Source organism: Orbicella franksi, chromosome 2 (genome assembly GCF_964199315.1).
Source record: "Orbicella franksi chromosome 2, jaOrbFran1.1, whole genome shotgun sequence".
Taxonomy (NCBI): domain Eukaryota; kingdom Metazoa; phylum Cnidaria; class Anthozoa; order Scleractinia; family Merulinidae; genus Orbicella; species Orbicella franksi.
The window spans coordinates 19173731-19198697 of NC_138146.1; the positions used below are offsets into that span (position 1 = coordinate 19173731).

At 38.1% G+C, this 24967-nt stretch overlaps 1 protein-coding gene across 2 annotated transcripts; it reads right to left on the reverse strand.

The window, feature by feature from the left end:
* Positions 1 to 57: 57 nt before the first annotated feature.
* LOC145478455 (WD repeat-containing protein 91-like) lies at positions 58 to 24967 on the reverse strand. 2 transcript variants are annotated; one of them, XM_081456492.1, is made up of 16 exons: positions 24816 to 24967; positions 19096 to 19360; positions 11825 to 11947; positions 10481 to 10700; positions 9947 to 10148; positions 9332 to 9620; positions 6593 to 6625; positions 5882 to 5925; positions 4828 to 4922; positions 4232 to 4328; positions 3826 to 3920; positions 3324 to 3522; positions 2740 to 2848; positions 1960 to 2072; positions 1161 to 1373; positions 58 to 767 (listed from the first exon to the last, which is right to left on the reverse strand). In XM_081456492.1, exons 1-16 carry the CDS (start codon positions 24936 to 24938, stop codon positions 609 to 611), a joined length of 2379 nt encoding a protein of 792 aa, XP_081312618.1. In that variant the 5' UTR covers positions 24939 to 24967; the 3' UTR covers positions 58 to 608. The 2 variants fall into 2 exon arrangements, with proteins under 2 accessions (XP_081312618.1, XP_081312617.1); XM_081456491.1 differs by having other exon boundaries at positions 9947 to 10151; positions 24816 to 24966.

The window sequence follows — 24967 nt, forward strand, 5'->3', positions numbered from 1 at the left end:
AGGCGAAAAATTTCATGTTCAACGTGTTCGAAAACTCGTCAGGATTGAAATCCAGTCATTAGGGAACTTTATTTTCCTGTTCGCCACCTCTACAGAAATGTTATGTACTCTCAATACATATCTATGGATTAAGCATATTTTTTACGTATAAATTTCATAAAAAATATATCTCTCTCTCATATACCTCTGATCTGTTACTGCACATCACATTTACATTGGAAATATGTTCTGGAAACCAATACTACAGACAACATCATACAAACAAAACGAACGTTACATCATTTAACATTATTCTCATTTCTTCGTAAGAATTATAAAAAAATTATATCTTTGCCGCCGTTACCTAAAACACAATTCGGATTATAAAAGTCATCCGGCTGTTTATCTATTCTCCTATCCCCAAATCACAGGCACCTCAACGCCACGCCACAAGATCCCAAGTGGCCTGTGTTCGACTGCTCAGACACATACGGCCAGTCTTATTTCCACTGAAGGTCTTCCCTGGGGCACAACTTCTCGTAGCCACCATCTTTGATTTGAAAGCTGTGGAAAACTCTAAGGAGCAGGCTGACGGGACGACGCAGTGATAGGAGGGTTGATAAAGATTGTCAATGCTTTAACAGAGAAGTGACTTGTATTGATCCATCCACGGAGCCAGTGAGACACGTGTAACAGCTCATTGAAGAGCTCCAGTCAACGCTCACCACAGGCGACTTGTGTTCTGCCGGCAAGGACAGCACTTGACAGAGCCCCTGGCTCTTTTCCACCTGGAAGGAAGGAAAGACAATTATTATATGGCTGTGTATGCATGTATTGTTCAGGACGATAAGATATCAAAATCCACAAGTTTTGGGGGGTAGAAAACATTGATGGAGGCAAGGAAAGGAGGGAGGGAGGAAAGGGACGAAGGATCGAAGGAGGGAGGAAGAGAAGTAAGGAAGGAAGGAAGGGAACGAGGTGAGGAAAGGAGGGATCAAGTTAAGCAAGGCGGACGAGGCAGGGAAGTAAGGAAAGAGGGAGGGAAGACGGCCTTGAGGGGGAAGGAGGAAACTTCTGGACCCAGTTCATAGTTTCAACACAACTATTGGACCCTCCATTACACAACTATTGAACCCTCCATTGCACACTAAAATATCTAATGAATATTTTTTAAAACTCACTTTATATACGACTCCACTTTCCGGCCCACAAGAAAGGAGATACTGTCCCTCAGCATCGAAAGCAAACATCCTGCCATAAGACGACGGTGACGACATGAACTTGGTTTTGCCGTGCGAGAGACCTGGTCCTTCTGTCTCACACCACACAGCTCCATCATGGATATCAAGGTCGGTAATCTTCTGACCCATGCGATGTACACTCCACTGAGAAAACTAAAAACAGCACGAGCAACAATAACAAATTGAAACTTCTTCTTTAATAAAGCATCAGTACAACTGTTAACCAAATAGACCACGAGAATACCTGAAGAAAATCGGTATAGTATGTCTTCGAGATGCTGCCTTGACTAACAAACCAACTTTCAAAACTCGTGCCTAGCTTGCAGTATGGATCAATGATATTTGAAGATTAAGATTGCGTGAAATCTTTAATACTCTGCAAGAAGTCTTTCTTGTTTGTCTCAGACTGAGATTTTTTTAGGGAGATTGTTCCATACTCAAGGATCGCATGGATACGCTACGTAAAATCTCCCTCAGTAACGCGTTTTAAAAGTCCATCGAATACCTCGTGGTTGAGATAGAAAGCGTTTACTAGACGGACTCGCGCAGTTCACCAGTTAATTAGATTGAAAGGCCGCCCTGTGGTCCAACTGGATTCAGTTTTGGCACCCTTATTTGTTGCAAGGGATATTAAAATGCCGCCAGAAAATGGCAGTTGATAGATCGTTTTCCTTGTCTGGATTGCCATCTTCAGCGATGGCGACGGTTTCGACGATTACTTGCATGTGACGTTCCTTACCTTGCCATCTGTTCCCATACTGTAAGCTGTGGTCTCGTCCGCACTAAACTGTATCGAACACACCTCGCCTTCATGAGCTTGCCAACCAATTAAACAGTCAAATGACGTCATATCTGTCACAAAATGTTAAAAGTTTTGGAATCTCAGTTTTAGAGTCTCCTTTAAAGTTTAAAAGAATATCTGCAGAACAAAGTGTATATCAGATTCTGAAAATTATCAATCAGCCAAGTAAATAGAATAGCCTGTTCCATATGGAAAACGATCTGAATAAAGAAACCGAAACTCCAAACGTATTAAATGAATGGGAAAAAAACTGACATCACAAAGGGGATTTTAATTTTTTAACGTAGATATAAAATATAACAATGCTGCTAAAAAACACCCTTTGATCACGTATTTTTGCCGATTCTTGTTAACAGTATCACCTAATCCTTTCTAAAACTTCCTTGCATTTCTAACGCATCGGTGTTTTGCAGGTGATTCAAAGCACTATAGTTCATATACCTTCGTTTGACAGAATCAAAAAAAATTGCGGGACCCTCGCGTGACAAATTTTGCCAAAGGGCGTGACCCTAACGTGAAAGAATCACCTAAATCATCATGAGCCTCGTGAAATGGAACCTATGGTGTAACGAATTGCGAAAATTGGCTGACTTAGAACTACATTATCATATCCTGATATTGCACAACCCTAGCACGAGAGACTGGTCCAATAAACAACACCCTGATGTGACAGATTTGTCAAAAAGTGCGTGACATATGTCATGACATTCAATTTACCAAATAAGCGTATCATGCCGTCAGATCCTCCTGAGATACAAAGTGTTCCATTGTGATTAAACGCAGTGCAGTTTATACATGTGGGGACTGGATCCAATGGTAGTTGGCGCTGAGAAAGAAAAATGGAAAAGACGTGTTATCAAATGCGTGGCATGCCGGACTTAAACCCCCAACTTGTTCTGCCCTTCAACCAAGAAGAATTACTGACAAATTACCGTAAAAGCTGCATAAAGCCTGCTCTCTTCTCTCCGTTTGAAGTACTTTATACCTCTCATTTGGGAATATCGTTACCAAAGACTCACATGCAAGGAGGTTACTCTCTGAAATAAAGACAGCTGTAACCCCGCACTAACGAACAAATGCCTCTCCAAATCCTTGGAATGGCAATGGTCCCCTAGCTCCTTTCAGGAGCAAAATTAAGTGCAGAGAAAATAAATACAAAATCTCAACCTCAATCAGGGCAATAATCGCGCCTTTTTGCAAATCCCTGTAAAACCTATGGAGAGTTTTTAGTGTCCAATAATAAAAGCGAACGCCTACAAATCAAAAGTTGTGTACTCGCTAACAACTCCTGCAAGTCATACCTCAACTCTCATGGCCTTCATATCCCAGCACTGCAGAACACCTGAACTGCTACTTAAACTGTTTGACGTCAAAGTGGACATCTCGCTGTATTTTGAAAAGGACTGGGACAATCTTAATGATGACGTCACAGATTTCTTGTTTGCTGCCGCCGAACACACAAAGGCACCTCCGGTAGGACTGCACGACAGTGACACTATTCTGAAAAACACAACAAATTCTCCGAATCAATACACCTTAGCTAAGTGCTTTGGGGCAAAAAAAGATTCAAAGAATTCGAAAGAGCGCGCTATCTTTCATCTTTCACGCCATGGTAGTGATCTCAAAATTGCATTGAGAGCGTCCTCACTGCCGTTAGTTAGGCTTGTGCTTATGTCGCAGTGAAAACCAAGTTTTCTTTTCAGCTTTCTTTGATTCAAAGGTAATTTTAAGTATATGACAAAAAGATTGGATAAATCGTGACCTAAGCATATGAGCTGAGCATGACGACGATCTTACGCTCACCTGGGATACTGAGAATCGGTTGCAACATCGCATATTGGCTTTTTATTTTCCGTGTCGTAGAATTTAACTTTACCGTTTCCTGTGCCTAAAAGAAGCTAACAAGAAGACAAGGATATAAGCAAATGACAGAAAACAACAGCTTCAAACTGACTGAAAATGGGAAAGAACAGTACTATTGCTAACATTGAGAATAGCAATTTGACAATTTGAAAAATTCATTTTGAGCTCTTCTCAAAGTCTTATTAAAGCGAAGAATAAACAGCAACACAGCCACTGGTTAGTTTTTTTACATGTACTTGAATATGCACACTACAGGCTTCGTTCACGGGTCTGGCTCTAAGAGAAACAGGGGGGGGGGGGGACCAGTCAACATTCAACACAGTAAGACGACAGATGCTTGGCTTACCAGTCTGTCAGGTTTTGGAGCCCACTCCAGTGATAACAGTGGTGATTTAGACATTATAGTGCCATATGTCTGGATATCAGGATGGTGTGTCCAGACTCTAAAAACAGAGAGAAAGGGAACCGTTAAAGAAGAGTGTCAATGAAGTTGGAGCAAATTCCGGTGACTAATTTGTCACGCAACGATCGTCTACCCACCTCCACTTACCGCGGAGTTGTGTGACAACTCAAATAACAGATGTCGAGTAGAAGATCTTAGTAACTGAATCATACTTCTTCCTTTCTGTTCAAATACCGTAACATACAGTTACAAAGTTGTGCAAACCACTCATAAACACGGCCCAAAAGTACAGTGCTTTTGTTAGAAATCCACAATTCTAATGAGTGATTTTGAGTGAACTTTTAAGTTGAGTGAATCTGTGAAGCAGACGAGGTACTACACAACAGCTGTTGAGTTTGTAGAGGAATCTCTCTCGAGCTACAGTACAGTGTATGTAAACCAAACTCACCATTTACCATCTCCAAGTCAAATAGATGTAGCCAAAAAAATAAACAACAACAACAACCTAACACACTTTCATGAAAACCATTTTCTCTTACTTGACAATTCCGTCAGCGTCAGCACTTCCAATCATCCTTCCACTGGACGAAAACCTGCAATGAACTATCGCTGAATGATGTTCCTTGTAGCCATCCTGATAAACAAAAAAATTTCATAGGGTTCATACACAAGATGTACGTTACTGTGCTGTGTGGACAGTTACAAAAATAAAAAGCACTAAAAGTTGTCATTTTTTTACATTCAGTGGGACTCACAAATGGATTTCAGTTGCAACAATGCTCAAAGTGCCATAACACAATGTGTCTGAAAAGACATAGTATTGATAAAAACTAGATGGAAGTTACGTGCAAATAGTTTTCACTAAGAATTTAAATTTCCCCCAAACTTCTTCTCCTTTTGCATCATTCAGGCTATCTATCTCCAGTCCTACTTAAACTGATCATGTAATCAGCTGTTTACATGTAAATGAAAAATCATCAGTCCTTGTTGCACCATGCAGCGCACAAGGCGCAAATACTTATAAATAATTTAATAACAGTCTGAAGATCCCTTCACGCGTGAAACTCGAGTAACTGTCAACATATAGTTGCTATCTTTAATTCATATTGATGATTAAAACTATTATTATACATTGTAGTCACCATCTGTCTTCTCATTGGCTAAAAGCCTACAGTTAATTCCGGGAAACAGCGCAACCTACAGATTATTCACTAATCTGCTAGCAAATTAGTGAATAATCCGTAGGTTGCGCGCGCAATGCATGATTTCCAAGAGTAATAACGTCAAGTTCATGGCTTGACATTATTGACATGGCTTGTCAAAAATAAACTGTGTTCGGTACGATAATGCGTTTGTCGTTATTTTCATTAAAACAATGTATAATAAAACAATTATGAGATTCGGTTTTTGTGATATCCGAAATAATCCAGGTCTCGGTTAGTGTTATCAGCCTCAGCCTTTGGCTTCCGCTGGTAACACTTACCTCGACCTTGATTATTCCGGATATCACAAAAACCTAATCCAATAATTGTTTATACACAACAAATGTTGACAAGAGTCTAAGTTGAGCTTACAATAAACCTTTTGCTTTACCTGACTTAGAAATATAAAAGCCTTAGACTTGTGTTCACCATGACCTGAAAAATATATAGATTGATGAATTAACATAAACAGATTTGAAACAGTGTGGGAACTTCAACCAAGTACACTACCCATCCAAGAAATAATAAGTTTGCAACCATTTCATTGTTTTCACACCAAAACTGGCTATTGGTCAAAGTGCAAAGAACTCTCTTGATTGGCCTTGTTGGGGTGGTATAACTTCATTACGCATGGCTATTCTAAAAGTAAAAGTGCCTTGAGGAAATTGATTTCAACTACGGTAACTAGGCAAAGTACTTGGTGCATTTTGTTGAAAAATCACACTAAAATACCAGACAGGATTAAGGGAAGTGAAAAAGTCGAGCAGTGTAACAGTGGAAGTACATTAACAACTGATCAAACAAAGTTGTATCCTCTGCATTTCACAAACAGACCAGCCAGCATATACAGGGCAAAAGTATAATTGTGTTGGCAAATACATTTGACGAAAGGAAGTATCGGGAGCTTTGTACGTTGTTTAGAAATCTGTGAATAATAATTAACGATGTCTTCACTTTGTTGAATCAGCTATGGCACATAAAAAATTCTTTTCACTTCCTTATTATTCAAATTATAGAACATACAAGGTATTCAACAGTTGATGAGGGAGCTCGCATACTGAATGATTGTGGGGGATTTACACCGCTTGAATGTCATGCTCACCTTCAAGAAGGGCTGACTTACGAAGTGTATCATCTACAATTGAACAAAAAAATTATGGATGAGAGGTACCGTCTGGAAATGATCCACGCAAACTTATACTACTGGTGCATAATTCCAGTCACAATGAGCTATGATTCATATCAATAACACCTACAATCAATCTATAGTACTGCTCATATCATTGGATAGAATGACAGGTCTGCATCTTATAGTACCAACCCAATTGTCAGCATTGACAAGTTCCTTCCACCTAACCACAAATGTAAATAGTTAAGAGTAGGCGTGTAACAAGTAACTTACCTTTCGATTTGACTATTATTTTGAATAGGAATACTTTGATTACATTGTGCAAATTTTCTTTCTTCATAATACATGCAAACAAAATTGTGGAGTTCAACAAGACCACAAGGGTTCCAGAGTGTTTTCCTTGATTTTGGATATCTTTAGGGGCAGGTGGAAGAGAAGTTCTTTATTGCCAGGCATCAACAAAAATGACATACATACAATAACTTTCTACTCCTCAATTAAAACACAATAGATAATCAAATTTACAATTCATTTGCTGAACGTTTAATAGTGGACAAAGCAAAGTTGTGAAAACATCCATGTATGGTGTAGTGTAGGCAATTTTTGAATCAAAGGAAAATTGCTATTCTGATGTCAAAGATTCCTCAGTTGAACTAAAAGGTCATAATCATACAGCCCTACATGTGCTGAGAGTACAGTATTGCTACTCCTCTTAGATGGGATGCCAATCCATCACAGGTTGCCCCAGTGTTTTCTCAGGTCTCCCCTGGATAACAGTTTGTAAGTACCCAATCATACATTGTACTCCTAATCAGAAAGAGGCACTGTGCGAGTTAATTGTTTTGTCCCAGAACACAACAAAGTGACCCCAACTAGTGCCTAAAGGACGTTCGCGCAAAAATTTTCCAGTAGATAGATTTTTTTTTTAATTTTTACTGCAGTCAGATAATTAGTTACTTGAATCAGACATGCCAAAAATATTGGGGGTCGTCAACTTTGTTTCAGAAATAAAGTGCATGGAAAACTACCCTGATTTTAAAAAATTAGTGCACGTAATTTAGCATGATCTACAGGGGTTCATATCTAATAATTTTGAAGCTGAGTCAACGGAGGCAAACGATCTTAGTCATATTTTGTAGAAGTGGGTCTGTTGCATAAATAATTCCAAACGTTACCAGTGTGTTCACAAAACGTAACCCTTCAAGGGGCATTTGAAACCGTCGCACAGATAAAGGAAGAGCTTAAAAGAACGAAATTTGATGGTGTATTTTGCAAAAAATTCAAACTTCTAGTCAATAGATTTTCTTCATTTTTTTCGCTAAACATAGAAAATCGGTAGAGAAAATAATCCATCAAAAGAAAAATAGGGGTCACCGAACGTCCATGATCGTTAAGGTGGCTTACTAAAGTTTCCATAGATTAGAACAGCCCAACTTCACAATCGTTTCAAAAATGTTCCAAGATGTGTTTCCTTTCTCTATTTACTGTTTGCCTGAGTCTTTTACCATTCTATGTGAAACTTGAACAATTAAACGTCAACAAATGGCCAAAATGAACGACCAAGTACCTACGGAAAGACTGGGCACTAGTAGGTTAAATCAGGTGTTTCTCAAAATCTACCCATATGACCCCACCTCACAATTTCAGGAATAAGAAATTGGCTCTGATTTAACACTCATGCAAAGTAAAGTAAATAACTGTAAGACAGATTTGTCGCAAACTAAGAAAATGTGAGATCAAAAATAGCACAAAATCTGTCTCACAGATTTTTTTTTAAATTTTGGCTCTAAACGTGATTCGCCCCTACAAATCAACTGTGAAAATTTCATCATGGGTTGTACACTAGGTTTTTCGAGCAATCCTCGATCAAAGACTAGCTTTTATAACCTTGGACGAGAATTGAATTGCGCATGCCTTTTATTTAAGGGCACGCTCATGTGACACCATGTATCGCGTGCGAGAAAGCAATAGTAAATTAGAGCTCTTTTACCGGTTATTTATAGAGCTTTTTTTGTCATATTTTTTGGCCCTAGGCTTAAACACATGTTTGAACGGAGTTTGAAACTATTACTACATATACCAAAGTGATTTCACGCCTTTCAAGCGCTGAAGTGGTTTTCGTTTCTTCTTAGGGTTACTTGCGTCATTTTTGCACGTGCGAGTAATACTGACGTCTGGCAGGCAATCATAGTGTGCACTACTGAGTCTCAGAAAACTGTAGTAAGCCACCTTAAATTCAGGCAAAGCTATAGCAGTGGCCATCTGCCCTATCATTGTTCATTTTTTTACTCAGCACGTGCTCTCATGCATGACATGGCGTGTAAATTTGTGTGCAGTAAGGATGCACAGAAGCAATTAGCGCAAATGTCCTTAAATGCTAGAGCACTCCATCATGAGGACAACATGCTTCTTATTAAGCCATATACCAGGATCAGGCTTTCAGCCAGAAGTGGCCATCCAAACTGTGCAATAGGGCCTGCTCAAATGAGCAATTTATAAGGCAACAATATGAAAAATAGAATAATTTTCAATAGAAAATGACCGTCCACAGGATGCCTGGATGCCCATCTGGCCAAAAGCCTGAACAGGATTCAGAGATCAACACACAACACTGTAACCAGTGGGGAACCACACCTACATATATTGCACCAGGTTGACAGCGAGCTGTAACATGTACTGTACTTTCACCAAATGAAAGTGAGTTACATATACCTGTCCTGTCTTCCAGCTCCAGCTGAGATGTTTTCAGTCTTCCAGGCAAGGTTTTACTCCTTTGGATAGAGAATCCTGACTTTTCTTTGTCATCTAGGCTTTCAATCGATGGTGTGTCAAGGCTCTGAGTCTTTGAAATGGATGACTTCAAGGGTTTTGCATCCTCCTCGTCATTTTGAGACTCGGTCTGAACTTCAACCTCTTGACCTTGAGGTTTCTCTTGTGACATAAGAACTGAACTTGACTTCAACTGCTCTCCTTGCAAGAGGGATAGTTGCTTCTGTTGTTCCTGTAATTGCGTTCAAAGAACAAAAAAAGGTATTCAAAAAGTGAAACTACAAAATAATTAAAATGTTCACAAGGGTTTCATCAAGGTCCAGGTACCAACCAAATTCATTGGTTGTGAGAATGATTTTGCCTTCTTGCGTTTTCACCATCTCAAGGAATCGTTTTCTCCTGAAGAAGTTCAGGTCAAGGGAAGTAAGCATCACTTGTACGTTCAGCTAGTGAGCTACATGTATGTATACATATACATGTACTGTCTCATAAATGAGGACTCCTGCAATCAATGAAAATCCATCCAATTTAATTTGTAAAAGGCAACCCGCTGCCAACCTGTATCTGTTGCTGCTGCTGCTGCCTGACCAGTTGTTGTCTTTTCAATTTGGCCTGCATTTGTTCTCCATGAAACATTTGCTGTTGTTGTTGCTGTTTTGGGTCCTTTCCCTTCTTGTTCTTTTCTTGCTTGTCTTTGAACATTAATTTGGAGAACTTTTTGGACACGCTGGGTAGAAATTTGCCAGATTGTACTTGTGGCCTGCTAATGGGATAAAATATTAACCTATATGTATAATCATCCAATCTTCTTTTGGCTCATAAAATTGAAAAACCTTAAGTTAATTAATATATTTACAAAGTTGCATCATTGTCAGCTAGGTGAAGGTGAATAAACCAAGGCTGTACAGAGTTTAAAGAACACAGTACCAAGAGCATGTGAGATGTGGCGATTGAAGGTTCTAAAGAGTAATGAGGTTTAAACCCCACCAGGGTCTCTGCGTCATGAGTTCAGCAGTGTATCCTTGGGAAAGTTCATCAATCAATCATTTAACTTATAAACAATTACTAACATCAAGTTCTTAAAAATCTTACCTGGTAACAACAAAGAACTCATCCATGTCTTCCTCTTCGACAGTATCACCTCTCTTCCTCTGGCTTTCTGCAAGCTCTTGCTCCAGTTTGGACTTCTGACGTTGTAAGTTTGCTGCTTCATCTGCCAGTGACACAACCTGCTCTTTGAGCTTCAACACCTCCTGCTCCAGCCTGTGCAACTTTCCCCTTTCCTCATCATATTTAAGAATTGTTGGCATGGGTGTTTAGAGTTAAGAAAAAAGACTCAGACACATATTTGAATAGCAATTATTGAGCAACTTGTAATAATTTAGTCATGCATTGCTTATACAGTTATACAACTTGGATGGCCACTTAATAAATAACTGACAAAGTGTAGACAAATGAGCAGTTTTTTAGCATACAGTCACAAAAAGGTTGCAAAAATGTGATCTGCACCCAGGGCTTATTATTGGCTATATTATATTGCTGTATTTCAGTTGCCACAGATGTTTAAAGCATGATCTCAACATTCATGTTTCTCACAGCAGAGTCCCAAAATAACTAGGTGTAAGCCCTCACACCTTTTTACCATTAATTTAAATTATTATCACGTATGAAATGTCGATAAATCAAGTGCAGCCAGCCCGATATTTTGATTGCTGTACATACTCACATGTACTAAGCATTTTAAAATGAAAGCACTGTCCTATCCCTAAAAGGACCCTAGTCACCCTGCACCATTTTTGATGCTATCGAAATTATCGACATTGTATGGTAAAGCAAAATCTTATTGCTTTACTGGAAGTTGTGTTCCTGAAATTATGTTCAATTATTTTTAGTAGTTTCACAGTGATTTCTTTCAAATAAAAACATGTAATAGCCGAACTCTCAAATGTAAACAAATTACAAAGGTGTGGCTTTAAGTGTCACTTTTTTAAACAATTTAATTTAAATGGGTTTTTTTGTAATAACTTTACCATAAGTGTCATAATAGCCCAACCTCCCCACAGGGGTAAACTCCCCACAATGTCTACTTGCCCCTGCCTCAAAGGTGGCCATTGTAAAGAGGTATTTAAAGACCATACGATCATCCATTCCCCACATTACCTTCTTGGTATGAGCCTTGAAACTAAAATACATGTTAAGTCAATCAGACAGTCATTGTGATAACAGTTACCGTCACTCAAATAGATGTCATGTAGACAACCCACCAAACAAACAGCAATATCTCAAGTCAATACTCATTATACACTAAGTTTTGGTCAATTAAGATAAATATACAGCATGTTCAAAGGGATATGTTGTTTTGACTAAAAATAGTGGTTATGAATCACTCAAATATTTAAAACATCCAAAGCTAAGTTTGTTACTTTAAAAGGATATGCATGTGATGAAACAAAGTAATCAAAAAGTTGTATAGAGAAAGGAAAAATGTCTCCTGCCAGGCCCTCTGAAAGTACATCTCAAATGTGACATTCTGCTCAGGATTCTTGATAAACGGGATGGCTGAAAACAGATAGAGAGGCATGACCTTACAATTATTACACTCAGAACTTTGAAGTTCTTAAAATAACATTCTCAAAGTCATTAATAATTCATCAAGTAAGTTTGAACAAAGGAAATCGTGAATGTGATGGTGTTTGGATATTTGGTTTTAGCCTTCGCATGTTCAAGGAGGGGTGGATGCCACCACCGGTACCCCTAAGGTTTTTTCAAAGTTTTGAAAGACAATTTGACGTCATATAACATCATAACCAACAAAAATGGTATCACCTTGTAGAGCAAGCTCAGGACTACCTAATCAATGTAAATTTATTTTGCTCTGCCTTAGCAGAACGAAAACCCAGAGGGGGCATTCCATCCACCCAGCCCCCTTGTACCACCAGTGGGGGTATGAGTTAGCTTGAATGTCTGAGGATTAATTAACATAGATTTTTACGATTCTATTTCTTCATTTCCTTGTTAGTTTTAGTTTTGATTGAAAAGACATATCAAGCACTTGAGACCATGACCACAAGATATATCAAGCACTCAAGACCACATCTCCAAACACCTAAAAGTTCCTGAAAATAATACTGTGCTACACGTCGTATGTATTTTTGCCTCTCTTCTTGGTGTTTGGAAATGTGTTCAAACACAGTTTTCTGTTTGATTTATTACAGAACAACTAGAAGCATCTGCACTCGAGCCACAGTGGCATACACAGAAGCAAAGCCTATGATCAAGGTTTTTGTAGCTGGATGACGCATTCAGGAAAAGTAATTCTACCTCAAATTATGGATGGAATGCTAGTCCATGGTAGTTTACCTTAACAAGATGTTATAACAGTTCACTAGTCCCATTTATAAGTGGTAAAAAGAGATACTGTGAGAGTGGTGTCTCATCTAAAGACACAACACATTGAACCTCTTTGGTGCAGTAGAGTAGTTCTAACTCAGACAATGTATGTCCCACATTTCTGAAAGTTAGCTTGACGACAGAGTTTTATTGAGCTCTATTTAAATTAAATATATATGCAGAGAAACTAGGAGATGACAGCTCCAAGGCAAAAACAAAACATAGTTATTGTTCGATGCTGTTTCAAAAGAATGCTTTCCATATGAGTCAACACACTTGCAACGTAACATTTAAACACCCTGCGCAGAGCTGAGCATTCCCTAAAGAAAAAGAATGAATGACTTGAAAGCAAGGGGATCTAGACAGGCTACATCAGGGCTTGACATTAACTTTCCAACTTACTAGCCAAGTGGCTAGTGACTACTTAGATGTTACTGGCCAAAAACATTTTTTACTAGCCAAGCGTTGAGGTTGGCTACCTTATTACATGAAATTTTCACGACACATTCATTTCGCGATTTGTCAGTACACGTATTTCGCGACACTTAAATTCGCGATTTTGCGAAAATTGGGATTTTGAATCACTTTAACTTTATGTTTTTGAGTAACACAAAATTTGTTTCCTTGGCAATGTTACTTAAACATGTCTTTGAATTTAGTAAACTGACTTTATCAAAGGTACAATAATGTCAAAAGTAACAAAAACGCAATAACGGGACTATATGTCAACAGTAACATAATGTGTTATGTTCCCGACACTTGCTTGTTTGCGTCACTTTAATTTTGCGACTTTTTTTTAAATCGCGAAATTCGCAAAATTAACGTGTCGCGAAAATTTCAGGTAGGTCCAATAACAGCAGAATTACTAGCAAGCAACCCTCTTTAATACATGATGTTGGTAATTATATTGTACTTAAACTAGTTTCAAAAAAGTTCCAGTTCCCGAAAAGACTTTCAGGACTCTGTTTTTCTCTGAGACTTCCTTGGAAAAATATCAAGACCCCCCACTGTAAAAACTCTCAAGACTTCTTCACAGACAGGTGCCATAGAAAACGTGTGCTTTCAGAAAATGCTGTCTTGTGTCAAGTATTTCTTTCAACAAAATTAACATGTTCAGTTCCCCGTTTATGTACCACACAGCGAAAAGTACACATACATGCTGAAAAGCACATGCCCAGTACCATGATATGTCCATAATGAAATTCTGACATTGTTTCCAAGAAAAGTGTAAATTTTGTGTTTGTCTTCCTTGAAGAACACAGAAACTAGTTCAGCCAATTTCATTTTGTTGACTAGCCAAAGTGGCTAGTGGAAATCAAAAACCTACTAGCCAAAACTAAATTTCAGACTGCTAGTCTGTGGCCGGTTGGCTACTGTTAGTGTCGAGCCCTGTACATTCAGATACTCCGATTATTAATAGATCACGATACTAGATTACATTATCATACATCTAATCTTTCAGTACTGTATCTTACATCTCTGTTAACTTCACATCTGTCAACTGAAGGTTAAAATAAAACCAAGAGGTAAAATGCCGTTTTAAAAGAGCAATTTACCTTTTGGTATGATTTCAGCCCAGTTATCACTCCCAATTTAATATATAATTACATAGTCCAGATTAGTACAATTTATTATTATATATGTATTAATACCCTTGTTTGGCTCACCATGTAGACCTACAAGTAAAATTCCACATACAAAGTCCTAGGTTAATATTTGTTCATAAGATAATAAATTTATATTTTGGTAGGCAAGCTACTTACTGTATGGCACAAAGGTGAAAGGGAATTTGCATTAAGCACCTATTTTCAGGAGACTTATTTTCAGGCAACAAATATATCGGAATTTACAGAAGCTTTGAACATCTGCAGATGTGTCAGCTGTGTATCAGGCAAGGTTAAAATTGACATCAGAATATAAACTGCACACTAAATGTGCAGTCTATATTTTGGTGCAATTTCAGCCCAGCATTGGCATTACGTGTAATGCGGTAGTTCAAATTAACTTTGTACTTAAACTTACAAAACTTTAGCTGGGCTCTACCGATTCAAATCCCAGACTACATACACCTACATACAGACTACATACCTACATACAGACAATGTATGTCCCACATTTCTGAAAGCTAGCTTGACAACAGAGTTTTATTGAGCTCTAAAATTAAATATGCAGAGAAACTAGGAGATGACAGCTCCAAGGCAAAAACAAAGCATAGTTATTGTTCGATGCTGTTTCAAAAGATCGCTTTCCATATGAGTCAATACACTTGCAATGTTCCATTTAAACACCCTGTGCACAGCTGAGCATTCCCTAAAGAACAAGAAGATCTGTTAGATCTTATAACCGCGCTTTTAAAATTTAACTGTTTTCTTAGTACTACAGTCGCAACGCAGTGCATATTCCAAAGCAATCTTTGATGATTCATTGATTACTGTAGACATCACAGCACTTGATCAACACAAACTCTATTATCGCACCATCAGTTGTAGCCGTTGTGACACCTCCGATGACGTAATAGTCTTAATCTGGAACTTTCTTCCGTCGGGATATGTATGGGCATGAAGATACGAACACTATTACAAACCGCTTTCTTTCTTTAAAGTCACGATTAAATTTAATTGTTTTTTTCCCTTGAGTTAAGGGTTAGCAAAGAAGTCACACGAGTCACATAAGTCAAGAATTGCGTTATCTACGGCTATCTTTAGTACGGTGGTTATTTCCCTACCAATGACGCAATCTTTGCACGTTCTGACACGTTCTTTGCTTGGCTTGCAAATATTTAATTTTCCTTCCGATCTATGAACTGGCTGCGATGAAACAGTCAAAGGATTTACTTCATTTGCGTAAAACCACAAGAAATACTCACAAAATTACAAATAAATTAATGACCGTCGCTTCTGCCGAAAAAAACTTGCAAAGTAAACACGATCGTATTTGTCACGTAGCGAAAGTGAAAGCTGCAACGTCAGCGCATTCCATGGCTGACGTAATACCTTTTTTCAGCGTATTTATTATTCCCTTTAAATCCAACGCTTTGATAAAACGAAAAGAAAATATATTTTACCCACAAAAAAGAAAACAATATCCGTAAAATTGTCCGTGTATTTATGTTTTAACAGCTTCTGGCGGAAAAACATTACACGTTGCGTGACTCAAAGTTTGGCTGAGCGGAGGTCTGCATCTGGTCACCAACAAAAAAAACAATAATAATAAACCACGGGTAAACCTAGAACCGCGCTCGGCCCATGGCCGCACGGTTAAAAAGAATGAATGACTTGAAAGCAAGGGGATCTAGACAGGCTATATCCAGATACTCTGATCATTACTAGATCACGATACTAGATCATTGCATTTATTGTACATCTAATCCTTCAGTACTGTATCTTACATCTCTGTTAACTTCACATCTGTCAACTGAAGGTTAAAATAAAACCAAGAGGTAAAGTGCCATTTTAAAAGAGCAATTTACCTTTTGCTTTGATTTCAGCCCAGTTATCACTCCCAATTTAATATAATTTATAATTACATAGTCCAGATTAGTACAATTTATTATTACATATGTATTAATACCCTTGTTTGGCTCACAATGTAGACCTACAAGTAAAATTCCACATACAAAGTCCTAGGTTAATATTTGTTCATAAGATAATAAATTTATATTTTGGTAGGCAAGCTACTTACTGTATGGCACAAGGGTGAAAGGGAATTTGCATTAAGCACTTATTTTCAGGAGACTTATTTTCAGGTGCCAAATATTTTCAGAATTTACAGAATCTTTTAACATCTGCAAATATGTAAGCTGTGTATCAGGCAAGGTTAAAATTGACATCAGAATATAAACTGCACACTAAATGTGCAGTCTATATTTTGGTGCAATTTCAGGCCAGCATTAGCATTACGTGTAATGTGGTAGTTCAAATTAACTTTGTACTTAAACTACAAAACTACTGATTCAAATCCCAGACTACATACAACACCTACATTTACATGACTGTGTATCAACAACCTTTAATATCATTAATAATTACCATTTTCAGTGGGAAGGTTACAGGGTAGAGTGTACTTCTCTAGGGAGGGAGGGGAGTAATTTGCATTTTTGAATTAAGATCTTACAATAGTCCTTTTCACGGTTACCTTCGCTCAATTGCATTACAATAAAATCTAGCATGTATGTAAGGGAATTTCATGCTATTTTGTAGTTTTAGTGCGAAATTGCCTTGCATCCACGTTGGATTACATTGTAATGAAAATGAGAAAAATTAACTGTGGAAAGGGCTATTAGAAAAAACAGCCCTGAGACTGACCATTTACAGTTTTAATTTTGTCGCACTTGACAAAAGAGTCAAAATTCTGTTGACTACGATCCTGTGATGTGACCTTGACTCATGTTCCAGTTCATCCCTTTCTTTCAGTCACGTAACTAATTAAAGTTCAGTTGACTCCAAAATTACAAAGTACAAAATTTGGGGGCTTATTTTTGAGATAAAAATCAGTCGACTCTGAGTTGAAAGCTGGGGCTGTTTGATTGTATAATAGCAATAAATTTTCAGAGCAACAACTGTAAATCATGTACAAACATTTATTATAATTTTATTTCTCCCCCCACCCTTGCCCCCCTTTAAATCAACACAGGAGGTGTTATGATATGCGGTAAACAAACTAGAGCGTCCTTCTTTCCTTTTCGTTGTTTTGTTCTGTTTTGTGTTGCCCATATTAAGAATATTAAGGAACAAGTGAAATAATACAATACAGCTAAAGAAATCATGTATTCAAAATGCGGTTTAAGTTGATTCTAAGTACTGTTATCTGCTAAAGTGCAAGAAATTAGATAAGTATCACATTTTATAATTGTAAACACCGTTTATTTGTATTGTTTAACAGGGCAACTGAATGGCAATTAGTGTAAGTGCTTCTGGTGTAGGTTATTGTAATTCAATCATTGTAAGTAGTGTTAGTATTTTTTTTTTCTGTTTTAGTGTTTCTTTTATGTTGTTACCATTCCAATAAAATAAAATAAAATAATATAAAATAAAATAATTTTATTTCTCAGTTACAATGCATGCTGTGATTGGTCAATTTGGCAGGCCATACCCTACTGAAAAATCAGCTATCATTTAAAGCTGTTTTTGTTGTAAGCCGGAGACTTTCTGTGACCTATCACCAAGCATTCTTAACTTTCAAGTAAAAGTTTGAAACTTTTGTTTAATTCTTTATTAAAACATGCTAACAACTTACAACAATTTAGAATTGACTTATTTTGCTTACCGTGTGCACCACTCATTAAAAGCTGATCTGCATTCATGAATAGAATTATCATTTCCTGAATCAGTCAGACACTTACATGACTTGTACAGTAGAGATACTGTACAATGTAATGTTGTACTCACCTCGTGTCTCTGTCCATATTGAACATTAAGGATCAGTGCTTCAGCTAGAAAATTTTACTTGAGAGCCAAAGTGGCCCCTGAAGACCTTTTTTAGGGGCCAATTTTTTTAGGAAAGGGGCCAATAAATTGAAAGCTACAGAAGGAAAAAATGCATCAGGCTACCAAGGAAAATGAAGCAGTTTATAAGGATCTATGATAATATTTAATAACTGCTTTTTGAAGTGTTTCTACTCAATAAAGTTTCTTTTGAATCAGATACTATTATGAAGGATCCGTGCATTACAAGAACAATTCTTAGGCATACATGAAGTAGTCAATGATCAAGGATTTGCAATGCATTATAGGGCGATTTCAAACACGGCCAGCCATTTGGAAGTTTTCCCATGTGAGAGAATCAATACAACAAAGCAAAAGGACTGATTGACTTCTTTTCTTATGTTGAATGTTTTAAGAAGCAAAGATCTTTCAATATGATTTTCTTGAAGGACATAATGTGTGACAAAATAGCCATTATTGATTGTCAACACAGAGAAATGTAGTCGCCATTATGGTGACTAAACCAGAATTTTTGGTCGCCAAGGATGAAATGTTAGTTGCATTGGCGACTGTATCGGTCGCAATTACGAGCCCTGGGATGGCTTTAAAATACTATGTCTGTGTTAAGCCTGAACTCTTGTAAAAGGAAAGAGCCAATTTGCCCTTTTCTTGTTTTTCTGGGGGCCATCTCTGATTGCAGTGCAGGATTCCCGCAATGGCGCGCTCTGGCGGAAACACTGAAGGATCCTCATTCTTTTCTCCCTTTGGTTCAGGGCCCATGCGCTCCATTATAGGGCCACAAATAGAAGGGGAAAAAACTCAGCTGTAACTTACAGTGCAGACCTCCTGGTAAGTAAGAGGTATGTGTTTTTCTGGTTACAAACTTGAACTTACCAAACCATTCTCTCCACTCAGTTTGTGTCTGTAGCTCTGCAGTATACTTCTCGAAAAACTCCACAACCTTATCATTTTTGGAATTCTGTATTGCGTGCACTATGTAGAGCCGCAAAAGACACATCTCCAACTTCTTGACATTTGAGTTGTGCTGATAGTCCAGTCTCTTGAAGAAACGATCATTCAAGTAGTCCCAGAAGTCCCTGAGACCTACGATGTCATAGCTTAGGATGTACTGGTACAACTGATCTACAATTTTATCCACCTGAAATTGAAAGGATAATATGAAAATAATTATTACATCGCAAATTGATCCAAGACGAAAAGGGGAATCCCAGTAGGTTCCCTTGGGGAGCCAAATTTTACAATATGCATGGAACATTAAGAATGACACTCACAAATTATTTTCAGTACATTACTTTTTCAAAATACCGCAAAAAAGAGCATATTTTTAGGAAGAAAGTCTTTTTGCCTTCTCACACACCGCTGGGAGCCATGCCAAGCCAAACCACGAAGCCTGACCTTTACTAACATAACAACATAATGTCCACATAATACAAGGCTACTGCCTTATGGGCGTCCGGTCACCTGAGACGCCTAATTATTACGAGTGTGGGTGACTAACCTTTTGCTCAAGGAGCCCGAGTGGGGGCCCAAACATAGAGTTTTCATTCCCATGTAATCTGTCCGATGACTTCAATCTTCTCATGAAATCGGTCAAAAGATCATTCTCACAATATATCAAACGGAAAACAACAGCTACTCTGGTCTCATTTTGCTTATATCATGATAAATATGGACCAAAACACGGTAACAAAGTCTCTCTCTGCTCACAAGACAGCAGAAAACAGCCATATTTGAAAATCGCCCTATAATGCATTGCAAGCTCAGTATTAAATAAATGTAAATCATGTATGCCAATGGATGTATCTCTGTTGATGCCTCACTGATTAACTACATTGATAACAAATATTTTTGGAATTCGAGTGATGCTGCTGCTGACATTATATTTACAATTGAATAAGGATAAATGTGTCTAAACTCTTCGGCTTTTTTGTCCAATCCTGTAAAACTTCACTTAGATGTACTGAATGAATTTCTTTAGTTTCTGAAAGGATATTTACGACTTAAAAGTCAAAATATTCAAGTAACTAGCCAGCAAAAACAAAAACAACAACATCATAAGATTGCAATTCTTTTTGCATACTAGGGTTTTATATTTTAAATTATCAGACGAATTGTCACGACTCCGCCCAATATATTAGAATACAGTTTCTCCAAACAAGCAGCCAATATAATCAATGCGGTAATGCTACCTCAAAATCACCTTCAGTTTATACTAATGTCCCAGCCCCAGGGAAGGAAAGCACATTAATTTTCAGTGAAGCCAAATTCAAACCCCCAAAATGCCTCTTTCATTTTTATTTGTTTTCATTTGCAGCTTGCATTTCATGATTTGTACAATGTATTTTGTTTTGTTAAAATAGAATTGCAAAACTCAAAAACAAAAGCAGCAATATGAATTTTTGTAAAAAAGCTGCAGCAATTGCATGGATACACCAATTAATGGATTTGTTTGACCATAAAGAGGGTAGTAAAGGGGGAGTATAGATCACGTTTCACAGAAAATAAAGCAGCCCTTTCACAATTCACGAAAAATACAACATTGGCATTTCACGCTTCATGGAAAATAAAAGAGAACGTTTTGGAAAATCACGGTTCATGGCGACTATGGAAATCACAATTCACGAGGAAACAAAATTATGGCTATTTCACATTTCACAGGAAATAAAAAGGGCCGATCATGGGTCACAAAAATACCCTTTACCACCCTCCATAAATAGTATTCTTTCTAAGTCATGACCTGATCTCTTTGCTGAATGCTTTATTTCAAAACTTTGATTGCTATTAGACCATATTAGTGTCCCATTGATAATCTCTGCCTCTAGACCTCTCCCCTAAATTTCCACAATTCACCCTACACCCCCCCATCTTCCCCAACCTCCCCAACCCCACAGATTGACCACCACAAAGTTTATCCCGGGCTCCTAAAAAAGTGGTTTGGGCTCCTTAAAAATTTCTTTATGCAACAGCCTTGGACATGACTGTCTTACAACAGCACAAAAAAGTGGTTAGAGAATAAATCCACTGCAACGTAATAGACTCTAAAAATACTTCACAGGTGGGTGGGTGGGGCATGTCAGGTAATGGCAGATGGCAAAACTAAAGCTCAACCTTGTACAGAGACATTTCTATACATGAAAAACTAGACATAATTATTGAAAACCAGAAAGCATTTTTTAAGTTTATGGCTGATGTAATGAGGGTAGGGTTTGTAGGTACACATGTACGTAATGACGTTAATCGGGGTTTAGGCCATGTGCCAAATATGGAGGGAGAGTCAAATGTTTCGGAAGGGAGAGACAGGGCATCAAGTGTTTCAGTAGGGAGGGATGGGGGATCAAACATTTCAGCAGGGAGGGATAGGGCAACAAGTGTTTCAGAAGAGAGGGACAGGGCATTGAGTGTTTCAGTAGGGAGGGACAGGGGGTCAAACATTTCAGCAGGGAGGGAAAGGGCAACAAGTGTTGCATCGAGTGTTTCAGTAGGGAGGGACAGGGGGTCAAATGTTTCAATAGGGAAGGATAGGGCATCAAGTGTTTCAGAAGAGAGGGACAGGGCATCAAGTGTTTCAGTAGGGAGGGACGGGGGTCAAATGTTTCAGTAGGGAGGGATAGGGCATCAAGTGTCTCAGAAGAGAGGGATTGGAGGAGGACTGAGGACATATCAGGAGGTATAAGCGACATTTCAATTGTTATGGGAGAATCATGTAGTTTGGGGGAGGGATACAGGGAAAATGATATTGTTTCACAGGGAAGTTTGCAGGATATTTCAAATGTTATGGGAAGGTTCAGTCAGGGATCCACGGAAAATATTGTTTCACAGGGAAGTAAAGGAAATCGAATTTTAGGGGACATTTCAAATGTTATGGAACAGGCAAGCGCTTTGGAAGAGGGTGATAAGGAAATTGGTAATGTTTCACAGGAACAGTCATTGGGGAAGGAGGATAAAATATTTATGGGGGAGGCATTACTTTTGAAGCGTTCAAGTTGTAGTGTGGGAAATTTCACCGCTAAGTTTTTAAGCGTTATCTTTAAGCCGGAGGAGCTAATTAACTGTAACTGTAATGGGACTCGGGGAAAGGGGCAGCTGAATGCTGCGAAAATAGATATTGTAAAAAAGTATGTTCTAAAACTGTATCCATGTACCCCAGCACAAGAGGACTTAGTGTGGAGGAAATGTGTTATTGCTATCGACAAATTTTTGTGAAGGAAAAAGCGTGATGGCCAGGAACGATGAGATTAAATAAGCTCTATTTTTAATGTTACAGTAATTAATTCATATGTTTGAGTGCGCTAAAATCCGCTTTCTTAGATTGAACCCTAACAGCCAGTTTGTGAAAAAATGAATTCATCAGTCTTAAAATCGGCGATTCTCATGTGTTCAAGTTCATATAAGAAAGATTGAGAGACAACAACATAGTTTCACGGATTTAAGCGTACTCAAGTACAGTATTGCCATTCGAAGAGAAAAGTTTCCGTTGTCATGAATGTAATTTAGAAAAGATCATGACTCTTAGACTAGCTGGCCAATGTTAATAACAGTTATGTGCAAATGTGGTAATATAAGTGCGTTTCAGTGTTCAGAAGTCGGATCATGTATCTTATGGCAGGCCTAGACCGCTGTGTCGACCGATATATAAAATGTTTATTCACATACCGCTCGAGATCTTCGTTGTCGAGCAACAAAAATTCTATTTGTTAAAGAGAGTGTATTGTGCCATTGGAAAAAAACGATTTATATCAAATAGAACCGGCGATGTTTTTGCCGCGACACTTTGCAAAACAAACTTCATTTGCATATTAAATCAACTGCTGCTAGACAGAACTTTCCCTTGCAAAAACATTGAGTTAATGTAAACGTCGCATCATATAAACATTATTAGAAACTCCTGTCTTCAAAGATATAGTATTTTGCCGTTTGAATAAACGATTTATGCCAAATAGAACTGGAAATATATTTTTAGTGTTTGCCTTGACGTTTCGGAGAACAATAAAAGTTCATTATGTTGTCGACTTGTCGACGCGTGCCGCTAGACAAAACTCGCGCTGGCAGAAAAATTTAAAACTACATGTAATGTAAACAGTGCATCTCAGAAACCTTGATAAAAACTCCTGTCTTCAAAGATATCGTATTTCAGCGTTTGAATGAACGATTTATGCCAAATAGAACCGGAGATATCATTTTTTCAACAATTTCCATGACGCTTTCATGACTCCCATTCACAATTGACTCGCTGGCGCATGCCAAAAGCCGGAACATTTTTCTCCTACGCAAAATTAAATGTTTGTTTGAATTAGCGGTTATTGCAGAGCGAGCAAATGTAGGTAACTGAATCATTCAGAGTGAGCAAGATTCGCAAAATCAACTCTTTGCCCCCGTGATCGCACGAATTGAAATGCATGTACATGTAACTCTACTTGTAGTTACATTCGATGTTCGATATTACCTTTGTTCGATATGAATCAAACAAATGATCGATGCATATTTTATGTTGGACGGTCCCATCGATTTGACAACGAACTGCAGAGCGGCAATCGTTACCTGTAACCGGTTTCTCACGCGTAATATACGCCATAGTAAACGCTTCAGTGATTCTCGGGAGAAACGAGACTCATCTCGCGAGAAACGAGACGAGAGGTGGTAACTTACTTTTGAGCGGTACTGTACGTGCTGTACACTGTACTAACCAAACACCAGAAACAGGAAACTTTCAATACTGGCAATAGGTTTAGCTTCCACTGGATTTTGTTTCACTTTGCTTGTTTTTTGCCATTTCATTTCCTTCATTTCACTTTGTTGGTTTTGTTGTTATTGTTGTTGTTGTTGTTTCAGGTTTTGTAGTGTAGTACTAATACATGTACATACCAGTTGTGATACATGTATATTGCATGAAAACTGAAAACTGTACGCTATTTTTGTCAGTGAATTCAGCCATATTTTGTACATGTAAGAACAACTTATTGAAAAACTATGCAAATTTACATCATGCATGACACTGAGGTGTCAATAATGGCAAAAAACATAAGCTTATGCATAGACGCTGTCAATGATCAGTAATGATTTAGGCGTGAAAAGAAAAATGCAGACCAGGAAACCCATTACTGGCCTTGGCTGCATTGGTTACTGAGTTTGTTTTTGCCCTTCACTAAGGGGCCATGCTCATAGGCAGTGTTTGACATTTCCTGACTGCATATATATATACCGCAGACTGCAGACTTCACACAACTAAAATTGCATTCCCATTTCCATTTCCGAGGGCTAAGTGTAAACAGGTCAACGCGTGTGCTACTCAGGTTAATCTGAGGGATATTCAGGCTAACCAGGGCGCCTGAATGAAGTCAGCAGTCTGCAGTCTGGAAATGTCATACACCGGCCGTTATGCTGCAATAAGCTTGAGCAACATGTTTGTGGGGAAATTGGAAACGTTAAACTTGTTGATTATGCTATGGCAGTCCATGGACCACGTTCATAGAGGTAGTCAGTGGATTGAGTACAATCCATCGACCCATATCAACTTTCATTCCTGCACAGAACCTGACGTTTCTACAACCATTCTATAAAATAGTGGCAACACAAACCGCAATAAAACAACTTACCCTAAAGCTTTTGTCCTTATCTGCTTTTAGATCTGATTCAAAACTCTTTAAGGTGTTCGAAAACGCTCGAAATACGAGATACTCTTTGATAACGTCGTCCAACATCGGTATAGCAGCGGCCATCTTTCTTTTGCCTCGATTTGACGCTGTTA

Excerpts from the sequence above, each read along its gene's own strand:
- LOC145478455 (XM_081456491.1), bottom strand. The coding sequence starts at position 24,938 with ATGGCCGCTGCTATACCGATGTTGGACGACGTTATCAAAGAGTATCTC. Across the intron at positions 19,361-24,815 it reads ATAAGGACAAAAGCTTTAGG|GTGGATAAAATTGTAGATCA; the intron begins GTAAGTTGTTTT and ends TTTCAATTTCAG. Across the intron at positions 2,849-3,323 it reads TGAAGGCCATGAGAGTTGAG|CGCCAACTACCATTGGATCC; the intron begins GTATGACTTGCA and ends TTTCTTTCTCAG.